This window comes from Dermacentor andersoni, chromosome 7, assembly GCF_023375885.2.
Source record: "Dermacentor andersoni chromosome 7, qqDerAnde1_hic_scaffold, whole genome shotgun sequence".
In the NCBI taxonomy this organism is placed as follows: Eukaryota; Metazoa; Arthropoda; class Arachnida; order Ixodida; family Ixodidae; genus Dermacentor; species Dermacentor andersoni.
In genome coordinates this window covers 174907883-174922529 of record NC_092820.1, presented here as the reverse complement: position 1 = coordinate 174922529, position 14647 = coordinate 174907883, and the positions used below count along the sequence as shown (strand labels likewise).

The window sequence follows — 14647 nt, the reverse complement described above, 5'->3', positions numbered from 1 at the left end:
TATTAGTATTTTGACAGTAAAGAACTTCTGTCATTTAGAGAGTACTTACAGATATGTACAGGAGGGCTACCGCGTGGTGTTTTTATTGAGCGCCGAAAGCCAAACCTATGAGGAGTGCGCTGCGTTATTCCTCATACTATGCAAGCAAGGCACTTCCGACAGATGGTGACTCCATAAGTCCCTGCCACCAGTACTGTAGAAGCCGAATAAACTCGGAGAAAATATCAAGGGAAAGGAAAAAAGAGGACATCGAAGAGATGGTCGGCTTGGGAACAAAGCAGTAGGATGTAAGGTCTTACATTAAACAGTTTCAAACCTCTTGATGGGCATGTCTGCTGTAATATGCACACACAAACATAAAAATAGATTTAATAACCTGGTGGCTTCACAGACTTGACCCATGCTCTTTTCTCTTCCATGGCTGCAACTCCTTGCACTGTCTGTAGGTCAAAAGAAATAAGGAATAGCATTGACATTTCTCACATATTTAACTTAAGAAACTCTAGGCATAGCTAAAGGATTTGGGGCACGCTTATGATATTTAAAAAGGCCCTGAACCACCCCTCGGGACTGGTGAAAAAATACAGTCCACGGATAATGCACGCTGCGGTGGACATCACTGCCAAACTTTGCAGTTGTTCGTGGCACATGGATCTTGCAAGTGGAGTGCGAGGTTACCTTTCTCTCAAACGCTCTCTTTTCAACAGAATCCTGCTCCTCACTCTCTTCTATATGCTTTATTTCATAATACTACTGCAGATTCCCATACACGGCTGCTACTGACAAATAGCTGGCATCAATCAAGAATGGTGTTTGGGTCAGTGTGCTTCTTCCTACTGTTACTGTGTATATTTATTGATGCATTTTAAAAGCAGGCTGAAGTAATTAAGTAGGTACTTAAGGGCCCGACCAGCTTTTTAAGCCCCCCACATATATATAGATATATATATATATATATTTTTTTTTTTGCACTTGAAGAAACTTCGTGTGACCTTGAAGAATTGTCCATTAAAGTGACGGCCTTATATGAGAATTTACAAGACCTCATAGTAGGAGACAGTTCAATTTCACACCCTGAGTCCTCTACCACCACAAAGAATCTGGCATCTCTCTGTGGTGTAATCTTCCTTCGTGTAATTGTATATTTCGCTATCACTAATACTGCTTCGCATTTCCAGTGAAACTGCAGCCTCTCTCTCTCTCTTCTTTTTTTTCTTTTTCTGTGAGTCCCGAGTATAAGCGCTCCTGCACGTGACTGCTGTTGATTCTGATTTCGAGTGAATCCAGTTTGGCCTCATTTCAGTTACTGAGTGAATTATACAGGTTGTCCCAACTATCATGCACCAAGACTTAAAGAAAGAGCAGTTGCGTTGCTCGAAGAAAACCTGGTGTATATTGTTTCCCGTACAGTGGAGTAGCTGCCAGTAATTCTTTCGTTCTTGAAATTTAATTCGACAATTGCAATGAATTATCTAATTTGAGAAGTGCTGTCCTAATTAGCATAGTGTAAATGAGGCATATGTAGGCACCCCCAGACACCCCCAAATGACATATAACTGCTGTGTTTTCAGTGACATACTAATTGCACAAAATTTTTTCAGACTGGCAAACAAACTTCACAAAATATGAAAAATACTACATGACTGCGCTGCCACCCGCATCATAAAGCAGCGGCCTCAAATAAGCTGATTGAAAGCAACTGCATTGCCTGTCGCAAACCCGAAAAGATGGCACATCACCCTTGGTAATAGGGAAGGAACACCAACAGCAGGTTTCGTGGCGTTGAAGCTAGCTATTCCTTCCTCTCTACATCATTCTTATTATCCGTCTCTCAAGGCCGACTGATCACATTGATAACAAAGGCTGCTGATAATGCGGCCGAAGTGCCGCTCTGACCACGCACGAAACGCGAAAAGCAATGTAATGGGCATAGCATGTTTCAAAATCCCGGTTTTGCTTGCACCGCATCGACAGAGTGTGCGCGTAGATATCTTTCGCTCCAGGAATTTGCTTCGGACCAAGGCCAAATTAAAGTGACGGTTTTATTTTTCATGAGCATATATACGTGCTCCAAAAACAGGGTCGTGGGAAAAAATAAAAACGAAATAAACATACTGGTGAGCGACCCACGTGTAGAGAAAAGGCAAAAGCGATGGGTTCAAGAAAGTAAATATACAGCACGTCTAAATGAGATGAATTGGCAATTGGGACGCCTTCACAAAATACAAACAAAAAAATACATCAGATTTCAGTGTGCCCTTATTATCTATGAATTCGTAAGTGCCGTTGAACACCAGCTGCTACCTAGAGGACGTGTTCCAATAGGTCTCCTTTTGCAGCCACGCAGCACTCAGTCCGCTTTATCACATCTTCAGTGGCTTTCTTGATGACAGACACTCGAATTCTATGGCAGACATCCATTATCCTTGTCTTGAGCTAATATAACGTCCATCTCGATCATGTAAGCACGATTTTTCACGTAACCCCAAAGAAAGAAATCGAGTGAAGAGAGGTCATGTGACCTAGCCGGCCAATTTAGAGCCATCTGCCTTCCCATCTATTGTGCATGAAAAGTCGCATCCAACCAATTTCGTGCTCAGCTGCTGCTGTGTGCTGGTGCTCCATCTCTCCGTCGCAGCCAAGCACGCGTGCAGCAGCTTCTCTCCAGCTCTGAAATGGGTAGGCCACCTGTGATACGTACTCCTGAGGAGCAGGCTGCTTTCGCTGAGCAATGTTGCGACCAGAACAGGGAACAAGCGCGTCTACGCTGTCTCGATGCTGCAGCCCGGGCACAAGAACAGGCTCGTGCAGGCGAGTGCAAGCAGCAACTGCGTACTGAGGATCCGCCAGCCTACCAAGCCGTCGTTTAATGAACCATCGGGAATATAACCCAGTGATAAACACCGGGACTGCGCGTTTCAGTTTCGCTGGTTAAAGGGACACTAAAGGCTAATATCACGTCAACGTGGACTGTTTAGAAACCATTCCAGAAATCTTGCAATGCTTTTCTCGTGCCAAGAAAAGACTTAGTTTATGAGAAAATTGCATCTGAAGGGTCCGAATACTTTTGTCGTAATTCAAATCTCCCGCCACCCAACCGGGGGAGTGGTGACATTGCATAAGTCATCACCATCCTTCGCTGCTGTTGGTCAGTAAAATGGCGCCCGACAGACGGCAGTATCGAGTCAAGACAGAGTGGTGGATTCGACGCTGCAGCTGCTTCTTGTTCAATGGTGTAGACCGTTCGGGCACCCTGTGACATCACATGGAAGTTGAATTCCCTGCTATTTGCAGTTTGTGCAAGTTTCGCGAGCCAGTAAAACCAGCGCAGCACTACGCGCTGCGCTAATGAAACTACTGAAACGCGAAAGTGTGGGCAGCGTAGAGTCGAGCGAAAACAAAACCTTTAGACTGCCCACATCGTTGTGAAGGGTAATTTCAACGAGTGTTTTCCTAAAAATGAAATGGAACGGAACAAGTAGCATTTTATTTCATCTTATAACACAACACAAGCATGCCTTTTGGAACGACTGGTTGAATACCGGTGAAAGAATTTAACTGAGGCGTGCTTTCATCATCGGGCAAGTACTTGAATGTCCTGGAGGAGTCTCTAATTATGTCCTGCATTTACCTCAATTTCTCGATTATTAAGGCTCTGTTCGCGATAATATTGATGCCTTAGCGATTCTCAAGCACTAAAATATCACCTTAGCTTGACTTAATATTTGCCTTTAGTGTCCCTTTAACCATCTGTACGGAGTGCTTGGGCGATGATTTTTTTTCTTTATTTCCTTCATTTCCTTCTTGCTAACTCAAAAGGAGCCTGTTCGAGGGCGCTGCTTTATGATGAGGATGGGAGTGTAGTCAGGTGGTATTCGCCATATTTCACAGGGTTTCGTTATCAGTCGGAAAAACATAGTGCGCAATCGGTACGTTACTGAAAATACTGCAATTAGATGGCCCTTGGCTGTGCCCACATATGCCTCATTAACACTTCGATAATTAGCATAATGTGTCTTGGGTTAGATAATTAATTACAATTACCTAATTAAATTTCAGTCATGAAAAAAATACTGGCAGCTACTCCACTGTACTGGAAACAATATGCACTAGGTTTTCTTCGAGTAGGGCATTGCACTTTCTTAAAATCTTGGTGCATGATAGTTAATTGGGACACCCTGTATATATTTATGACCTTTGCATGCAAGTGACGATGTTTCTATCCCTAATAAATGTAAATTATTACAAGTTTTTTTAACGAGTCGTTAGCTTTGCTTAGTGGAAAGAGAAGTGATACTAAGACACATATCATTCACGTGCATTTCACACGCCATTGAAGAAACACTCTGCCGAGGGGTGATTAAAGTCTACAAAAATTTTTTTTTTTTCAGGGTCAAGAAAGCACGAAATGCATTTTGAAGCGAGGTGAACATAAAGCAACATATTAATTCTCTAGACATAAGCTATCGATACCTTTAGAGATACTTGTTAATTGGCTACCTCCTTCTTTTTAAAAATATAATAAACTTTGGTCTGTGTATATATTTAAACATAGTGTATATGTGCATGGTGTTTACAGTGGAAATTTCAAACAATGTTGAAGTGAGAAAATATGAAGTGAATAGTATAAGTGAATATATGAACATAAATATAAATATGACATGAAGTGAAAACACAGACGACAGCACTGTGCATTGTGTCCTTCTCTTCTTCCTGTTGTTTAGTGCTGTTTACTTCTCGTAATACAAAATCAAATTTGAACTGTTTGCCACGGTGACATTCAGTAGGCGAAGTGTTGTGGCCACACCCCACTCCGCCATAGCCTTCACAGTGCAAATCATTGAAGGAGCGGAAGCACCGCGAACCCTACGTTTATTTGCCAATAATTCCACTTCTGCTGTACGCATTGAAGAACATTTTGCAGCAAAATATTTCTGAAATATTCTAATTCAACGACAAATGCATTTCTTGACTTCGACAGATGCGGTTCAGGGCCCCTCTAAACAAAGGTGAGTATAAAAATATGGGTGCACATTTTTTGGAAGAAAGGACAGTGTGGCACATGCTTGGGAGTCTACAAGCATTGCATAACAAGAATATTTCAAGCTACTAGTAGCTTGGGTACTCGGGATAACAGTACGGTCTACTCTTACACAAAATTTGCAGGAACATAAAATTAATATGCCAGCACTGATTGCGGCTCAGTCCTATATGAAAATCTGGAAAATATTTCTTAATAAGAATGTCTGTTCAATAAAATTGCCTGCTTTTTCTGAAGCTGAAGTGTAGTGAAGTTATGTTGTGCTGAATGCCAATGAGGCTTCCAATTTATAGTGAAACTGTGTTTTACGGCAATCTTTTATTGCATAGACAGCCTGGCTTTCCAGTTTTCCTCCAAAGTACAAAAGGTTTTCTCCATCTTTACAGCAGGTGGTTTTTGTGGGTCAGCTCATTAAGGCCAATCTGCTCGAAAGCATGGACCATGCATTAATCACTGCTTAATCACCGCTCCGAGCGCAGTCACTGCCAATGCTGGGCAGGTTGACTGCGGCAGGTGCCGACAGTGAACAGCAGGCACCTTTTCAGATGGTCGCGGTTGGCATAATTTGCCACTTGTCAAAATGGTACTTGCTGTTGGCACATGTCGAATAATAATAAATCTAGTGCCAAAAACACGATCGAAGAGAGAGAGGAGTAGATAAAAAAAAAGAAAGGTAAAAAATTGTGTAAATGACACATCAGTAAGTTTGTTTGATTCAGAAATGCATTATCTGGAAAGTGTTTGTTAGTTTTGTTAGCATTAAGTGAGGTGCAAGCACAAATACGATGTGCATGCGTTGTGAAAAAGAATACTTTAATATGCTTACTGCCTGACAGCGCTCACCCTGTCTTTATGTCCTCCCCTCTCTGTGACCGTGTTTCCGGTGCTAAATTCACCTGTCAAAGATTATGAAACAAGAAGGGCCCCGGAAAGTTTGCGCCACATATCCCCATCTCTGGGTCTATCCGCCATTCATGCAAAACGTCTGCAGTCAGTGCATTATTCACTTGAAACTTTCACACCCCCGTGTAAATCCAAAGCTAGTCTTTTGATTACAAAAAGCTACAAAAAGAGAGCGCTGTGTGTCAATGAATGGTGTCAGGAACAAAGCTGCTGTATGGCATGTCGCAAAGATAGTGACTGTGAACGACATTGGCGCTATACCATACACTAACTTTCGTTGGCGAGGCAGTCGATTTGTTGGTTTTCCGAGAGTTGTGCAGCTGCTGCAAACAGATCTGCATTGATTGAGCACCTGTTGTGTTGTGTACTTAATTCTAATTTTGTTTTTGCAGATTGGATTGAGATTTAGCAGATTGAGCAATGCAACACAGTAATTTTCAAACACACTCGACCCCACTTAATACAATATTCAAGTGCCAATATTGTTATAACTAATAATTGTTATACAGGGTTGCACGAAAAAAAAACATAGGCGACAAACATTCAAACATTTTAATTCAACACAAAGAAGTACAGTAGAATGCACTTATAGCACTACTGCTTTTGACAATACTGAGATGTAACAGTGAGAACCTGCACCGTTAACTTATGTGCAAGTTCTAGGTAAAATAAACCATTTATTATAATGCTCCCATGCCCCATTATTAGTTTCAACAATTAAATCTGGCTACTGGGCATCTGTGCCAAAAGGAAAAGGAAAGTGAAATCGAGGAAAAGAGAACACTTGAGCCGCTTTGCCGCACCTGCTTTTGTGCAGCGCACCCTGCACGGCACGCCTTCGGCAGCCCTATCCTATCTTCCTTCCACCCTTCCGACGTCAGTGAGAAGGTAGGAATGAAATGGAAGAGGGAGGCACGAGGCCAGCAATGGCATGTGACGAAAGCATGCCGTGCAGGTTGCATGGCACAAAGAAGGGTAAGGCACTGTGGCTCGCATTAAAGCTTTTTTTCCCCCAGGGGATTTCGCATTCTTTTTCTTTTTGGCACACACCCAGCAGCAAGATTTAATTGTTATAACTGATAACACGGCATGGGAACAGTGTAGTAAGCAGTTCATTTCGAAACAGAACACACAAAAGTTTACAGTGCATCGCCTGCTCATTGTTATATCTGATACATTGTTAAAACTATCATCGTTGTAAATGGGTTCGACTGTACATTTTATTTGGATTTTGCATTTGTGCAATCATGCTTTTTGCATTGACCAAGCTCCATAGATTCAATGCTAGTCGACTTCAACACAAGGATTGAAACTGCTCATATGATTGGCTATCAATGAGCAAAGTTCTCTGCATTTAGCCTCCAGTTCTTCCAACTAAAATAACTAGAGGGAAATAGATCATTCAGCTATTGTGGAAATGATGGACAGTACAAAGTTTTCTCCAATCCTTGAGCTTGTAGCTTCAGGCATTCTTGTGGATTTGTTTATTACACATTTTCTAAATTTCCAAGCAATCATATTTTTCTAAAGGCACAAAGCCAATAAGCCTCTGCGCACATACATAATCATTGTTACACTTTCAAATTGTTAAACGTTTCATAATCAAATTGTTACATTTTCCAACGCAATATTTTCTCGGAAACTGATCTATTGCAATGTCATAAAGCCACCTAAAGCCAGAAGGATGACGTTTAGGCAAATCCGTGAACAATTCACCATTCTCATGCCGGATGAAATGCCATGCTTGCAGCTTCTGTAGGCACCAGTGCCAGATTTCCCTCCAGTAAATTCTGTACGAAACTCTAAGGTGCTAAAAATACAGGAGGGTCCTCACCGTGGGCAGATCAATGAGCTTCTGCAGCTCACTGGGACCCATGTGTTGAATGTGGTTGAAGTTCGACGGCGCAGATATCATCCTTGACCGCCGGTCACCACTGTGTTAAATAACAGACAAACAAGGAATGAAGTCTATTTCAGCAGCATGCTTTCTGTTCATTAACATGTGATTTGGCTGTGCGTGTGTTCCAAGTGGAAACAGGAGTGGATTGATGAAGTGAAGCCTCCTATAGGATTTTCTAACAGACCATTTACAAGGTTGCTTAACAGCAACACTTATCGTGCAGAAGTTACCAGGTGCCGATATGGCCTGCTGACCTAGGGACCTTCCCTAGATTGTATTTGCACACATGCAAACTTACTTTGTACCATGAAATAAAGCGTGAGTTAGCATTAACGTGTGTAATAATGCATTACAGTCCACACCCGTTACAATGAATCCTCATACAACATATTTTTGCACATAATAAACCATTCTTTTCACTTAGTATCTGCCATGGTGGCCCAGTGTCTTTGATGTTGCACTGCTAAGCCTGAGGGTGCAGGATCAGATCCTGGCTGTAGTAACCACATTTTGATGGAGGCAAAATGCAAAATCACCTGTGTACTGTGCATTGGGTGCATGTTAACGAACCTCTTATGTTGATGTTCGTTAACATGCACCCACTGCCCTGTACACTCGCCAGCCACCACAATGGGAGAAGAAGAGCGAGGCCCAGGCCCTACATAAGATGTACGGACCAGCTCCGCTGTGGTGTACGTCGACGCAGCCCAGTACTCTAATCGACCCCACACGTATGCCATTTGCGCCGTTACAGGCCCAGGGCTCAGGGCACAGACAGCTTCGAGCTCTCTATGCGCTGCCGCCCCCACCGAAGCAAAAGAAGCCACCACTGCGTTGGCTGTGGCCTCAACAGAGGCCTGTATAGTTATGAGCGACTCCAAAATCGCCATAAGAAATGTTGCACAAGAATAGTGGCACAGACTGCACTAAAGCTCCTAGAGTCACTATACAACACAGAAGAACCATGCTCAATAGAGTTGATATGGGTCCCGACTCATGCGGGGAATCCAGGGAACGAAGTGGCCCACCAACATGCTCGAGGATTCGTCAGCCGAGCAGAGGGTTGGCCAGAACCGGAGACCTCAAACGAAGTCCTGCACTCATATCACGACATCACCCCATATTACCGTCTTACACGACACACTACACCCTCACCACACGGTAAGCTAAACAAGTGTCGGGAGATCACCTCGTGCAGGTTACAGACACACTCATAGCCGAACCCCTACGTATACTCGCACATTTACCCGGATAGAGTATGGTAAGTCAGGACTGTCACCTATGCGGTGAGCTAGCAATGCTCAGTCACATCCTCTGGGACTGTGAGGAGGACCCCCCTCCCCCCGATTTCCTGGTCTCCCCCATCACCTTCATAGTGGGAGGAAGTGCTGCTTAGGGAGACGCTCCTCGAAACAACTTTTTTTATTACTTGTATTAGAGGTTTCAAAATTCAGTCAAGTATAGAGTTTTCTCTGCCTATTTCAAATATGGCACTACTTCTTGTGTAGCTGTTATACCGTATTTACTCGCATAATGATCGCACTTTTTTGTAAGAAAAATTGAGGTAAAATCTGGGGTGCGATTATTACGCAGGTTAAATTTCTCGCGAAAAGAAAAAAATTTTTTTTCGTCCCGCATTTGCTGCAGGACACCAAAACAAATATGGCAGACGGCGGAGCAAGCCGAACACGCCGAATGCGATTCTTTTTTTCTTCTCGTGAGTACATTACGTGCGTTGAAACAGTTTCTTCTGTATCAGTAATGAATAATATGGTTAATATCGGCAAGTTCGCGGCAATAATGTAGCCATGTCCACTTTGAGAGGACAGAAACAGATGGGCGCGCTTAGCTGCTAGTGACATAGAAACACATGGCCGGCATGCTGCGGAAACTGCGGCATGTGTCTTCACTACTATCCTAATACGGCATGTTTCCGCTAAGCGTGGGTGAATATCTTAGCTGTGTTACAAGTGTCGGCGTATGAATAGGGTACACTTTTAACGTATCAGTGTAAACGTGGCTACTATCGTTGCCGCTCATGATTTGTTGCGTGCCCACGAGTGCAGATGAGAAGAATCGAAAGGCGCCTTTTTTGTTGCTGTTGACCACAACCATTATAAAGCCTACACATAATAAAGGCAAGTTTGGCTGCAGCTTTTTTTAGTCATGGAAGTGTGGAAAGTGATGAAAGTAATGAAATGAGGCATCTACTTAAGAATGTTTGGTGCGTACAGACCGCTTGGTTTGTCTTGAAGAGTCGTTCGCGTAGCATTCGACAGATGGTAAGCGCGATCAATATTTGCTAGACTTGGCACACAACATATCGCTGCGGCAAGTTCAGGGTGCGATCACTACGTGGGAAATAAAAAAAAATCGAATTTCGACGACAAAATTCAGGGGTGCGATCACTACGGGAGTGCGATCATTATGCGAGTAAATACGGTAGTTTTAGAGTTATGTGATTCACAACAGCAAAATATAGTCATTTTTAGAGGCATTTTTTTATGTAATGCATTTTCACAAAATCATCGTGCTGTAGCTTGTTTAACTCATGGTAGATCACAAAGTGCCAATATCTAGCCAAACAGTGTGTTCAATAACTGAAACTATGCAAAAGATTAGAACATTTGAAGAAATTTTTTTTTATTCTCTGAAATATAACCATGTACTTTTGTAACTTAACCACGTAACTTACTGCTTGGAGATATTGCAATTTCAAGTAGATAATAGCACTGTACATATATTCAAGAGTATGTATGCCAAATTTCGCTAGCATAAGACAATTATAAGTGTACAAGATTAATTTCATGTGATTGTGAAAAAAATTAGTTGAAGTGTCCTAATTTTTTTGTTATATTTCCAGTAATTGTACATGCTGTTTGATTAGATATGGCACTTTGCGGTCTACAAAGAGCTAAATAAGCTACAGCATGAAGCGTTTTGTGAAAATGTATTACACACTAAAATGCCCGGAAAATCATTCTTTTGCCATTGTGTAGGACTTGACTCAAGAACTATAGCAGCTACGCGAAAACTAATGACATATTTGAAATCTGCTTGAAATGCTCAATGAGTGGGTGGATTTCCAAATCTCTAGTACAGATATTAAAGAAATGTTTTTTCAAGGAGCGTCTCCCCTTAGCTCTAGCCCGGACGTGCAAATCTGAGCCGTGGAGCAAGCCGAAGAGGTCGCTATCACTCATCACCTGGCGGCCATCTGGCTATCCTGATGAGCCCATGAATTGGCTCCCTACTCTGACGAATAAAGTTGTCTCTCTCTCTCTCTGTTAACACACCTCAGGTGGCCAAAATTAACCCAAAGAATTCACCCACTATGGCGTGCCTCATAATCATATTGTAGTCCTGGCACATAAAAGCCCAAAATTAAAAAAAAGAATCTTGTTTACGTTGGTCTGCCTATATTATCAATGAAAAAATTCTGATTCTGACCCAGCTATAACTGACAATAAGCTACAACGAGCAAAACTTGTCTAGATGGTGCAAATACAATGTAAAGTAGAACCTCGTTCATACATTAGAAATAAAATGCGAGAACAATATGTACCTACTGAGAAAATGTACGATCCTAAGTAATTAAAAAATTGGACAGACTCAACTCAACTGTAGTTGACATCTAAGTAATGCTAAGTGTTGCGTGAATCATTGTGCACGAGGCATTACACAGATGCCGACGTGCATCGAGCTGGTGGGGCTCCAGCGGCCCAAGACATATTTTGTTGTTTTCCTATTGCATAGTGTTTAAAGACGGCGACAGGAAACTAAAACAATATCGAACTGGTGAACTCTTAAAAGTTTACACCCTTTGGGTTGTATCTTGTCCCACAACAATAATCATCATCTTGCCCACATCTCCTTTCTCTAACGCGGCGAGCCTGGCACTTCCAAGTCACAAATGGCAGGAAAGTAGTGAGCACTGAGTTTTTAAGAAAGGAAACGCAAGCAAGGCAGATGACGATTATTGTTGTGGGCAAGATAAGCCCCAAAAGGTGTAAACTTCTTTAAGAGTGGGGGCGACGCCGGATGCCGCTGAAACAAAACGTGATGCTCACATCGCTTCAACTATAGCAAGAAACGACGGCATGTTTGGATTATCACCTACTAAAACCGTGCAGCACGCTACCAATGGCACTAGCCCCATGCACTTCAAAACAGATAGATGAACGTGCTTATCGCAATAGGTTTTGCGACGATAGCTGTGAATGAGGCATGTGATGACCCGGGAGAAGATTTGTTGGTACCGGAATAAGAAACTGAGTGCACACCGGCATTTTCATGCGAGACCAGGGAAGTATTGCAGAGCAGCTGATGCAGTGGGTGGCTACTGTTCTCAATCACACGCTTTGCGCCTTTCCTTGTTTACACGGGATCTAGTGGCCGGAAAACATATACAATCACAGCCTGCAGCCAGGAAAGGCAGTGCGTTTGGGTAATTGCCTATTAAAAGCATGCAGCGCACTTCCAACAGCTGTGAAACAAGAGGGCGATGACGCTTATCGCAATAGGGTTGGCGGCAATAGCTGTAAATGCAGTGTGCGACAACCCTGGAGAAGATTTGCTGGCACCGGAATGAGAAACTGAGAGTGCGCTGGCGTTTTCACGTGAGACGAAGTGGTGAGTATAGCGGGGAAGCTGCCGCGGGGGGTAGCTATACAGTCAACGTCCGATTTTTCCGACTCCCTAGGGGCCTCAAAAACGTCCAAAAAGTCAGGCAGTCCAAAAAAATGAATTCCTGCCTTTTATTGCCCCCAAGGGCTCAAATCACCACAGGCATGTCTGAAATAGATCTAAAGGCCTGCCAATACACTTATTAGGTGTATCGGTGCTCATACTGCAATAGGAGACTGCTGGAGCACACGTGTATAATTAAAGGGACCCTGAAACGATTTTGATGATCTTGTAGAAACATACCGAGTCGGTAGAGTAGGTCCTTCTGATCATTAATTGATACATTTAAGTGCTCCACCGGCGTAAAGCATGTAATCTATTATAAGGTTTTAAAAATGTACATCGCTGCCGATTGTAGCACATCACTCGGCTGAATTTTAAGCCGCCCCCACCCATTTGACGTCATTTACCCCAATGACGCTAGCAGGGTGAGCTATCCGATTGGCTGCCCAGGGCATCGTCATCAATAATTTTTCCAACTTTATGGTGAACAAATGTTGTTTGTAATAGTTGGAATGGTAGTTCATTTGTTTCTATAAAAACAAAGTAACAGAAAGAGAATGCACAAGAACAATTTCTCAGTGCACTTAAGCACTTCCGGCACACAGCAAGCGTCGTCTGCTTGTGTTACAACGTGCTCCATTTTGACAAGAGTTCCGCGATCAGAGTCAGTCTCAGTCTTTTCGCAAGCACTATGATTCCACATTGTTGCGTTGTGGGCTGCAAACGTAGTGACTGGCAATGTGTCAAGCTGCGATATCATGTCCCTCTGCAAGGCAGCAGATGAGTGGACTGGCTGCAGCGCATCGGACTGCTGCTATTTGATCAGCGCCAGGATTTGCGCGTTTGCGGCCGCCACTTTACACCCGAGGATTACTACCGCAATATCGTTTCGCAAGTCTGGTATTTGGGTAAATGCAAGTGCAAGAGGACAGGGCCTGGGCGTTTGACTGTGTCGTTTCATGGGACGAACAGACGTGCAAACGTGAACGGTCTGCCCGGTGCAGCCACCTGGTGGCACAGAGCCCAACCACACACAGAAGCAGTAACGAAATGTATTCTTCTTTGCTGCTGGTGTAAATTTTTCTCGGGAGTGTATTCATCAACACATTGTTTTTATAAATGTTTAAAATGTTTTACACTTGGTTAGAGCAATATTAGTGCTTTGTTTGGCTGGTTAAGCTCTGCGCCAACAGGTGGCTGGACCGTGCAGACCAATCAGGCCGCTCACGTACAGTATTTACACAATTGTAAGTTGACCACTTTTATTAAATTGGAAAATTTGAAGTGGAGGGTTGACTTACAATTGAAACCAAAACATGGCACCGCCAAAAAAGCGAGACCAATGGGAGCTACAACGTAGTTACAATTTTATGTTTACCCTATGGCCCTACCCGTAGCTTTTCGCTATCCCACATGTTTGTTCGCTTTTCGAAACGGTTTTTCAACATTTTTGAGAGTTTTACAGCGCACATAATACTCATGAGGGGGTGTCGATAGTTGATGGAAGCGCCGCTGTTCCATTCGTGGCGACACCCTCAGAATGGCGGCGCTTGCGGGGAGTATCGGTAGTTCATAAAAGAGCAGATACCGCTCGCGGGTTTCTCTTTGCCTGTTGCGCATAACTTTCTCTATAGTTTGACGAAAGGCATTGGTTTGACGCGTTCCACTTGACGGCCAGCTACGTGCTACTCCTATGCTTCCTCAGTCGTCATGAATGCTCCAGGCCCACTAATCATTCGGCACTCATTCACAGCAGCGTCCAAGAGGGCTGCCATCCTTTACGCCGAAGAAACAAATCACTGCGCAGCGGGCCGCAAGTTCTATGTTTCTGAAGGGGTGGTGCGAGAGTGGCGACTGAAGCGAAGTGAAATTTTCACCTGTGACGGCAAGTAAGGAATTTCCTACGTGCCGAAGGCTTTCCGGAGCTGTAGGCTAAGCTTGCGGCGTACATCGCTGAAATGCGCGATCAGTCCCTGCCAGTGAAGTGTGACATTGTCATGAAACAAGCCCGGATCTTCGCCTTTTAAGGACCTGCTCCGCCATGAGTATGAGTGGCTGGCAGCAGAAGACCGCAAAATTACGCCAACCAGACCTGTCAAAAGAGCGTCCCTGAT

The 14647-nt window shown here is 43.4% G+C and overlaps 1 protein-coding gene across 8 annotated transcripts in view; it reads right to left on the bottom strand.

The window, feature by feature from the left end:
• gek (serine/threonine-protein kinase gek) overlaps positions 1-14647 on the bottom strand; it is a 336626-nt gene that overhangs the window by 19319 nt on the left and 302660 nt on the right. For all 8 annotated transcript variants that reach the window (XM_055071676.1, XM_055071677.1, XM_055071678.1 and 5 more), the window contains 2 exons: positions 7779-7878; positions 377-440 (listed from right to left, as the gene is read on the bottom strand). In XM_055071676.1, the coding sequence (XP_054927651.1) occupies positions 377-440; positions 7779-7878 (164 nt within the window). The remainder of the gene's footprint in view (positions 1-376; positions 441-7778; positions 7879-14647) is intronic.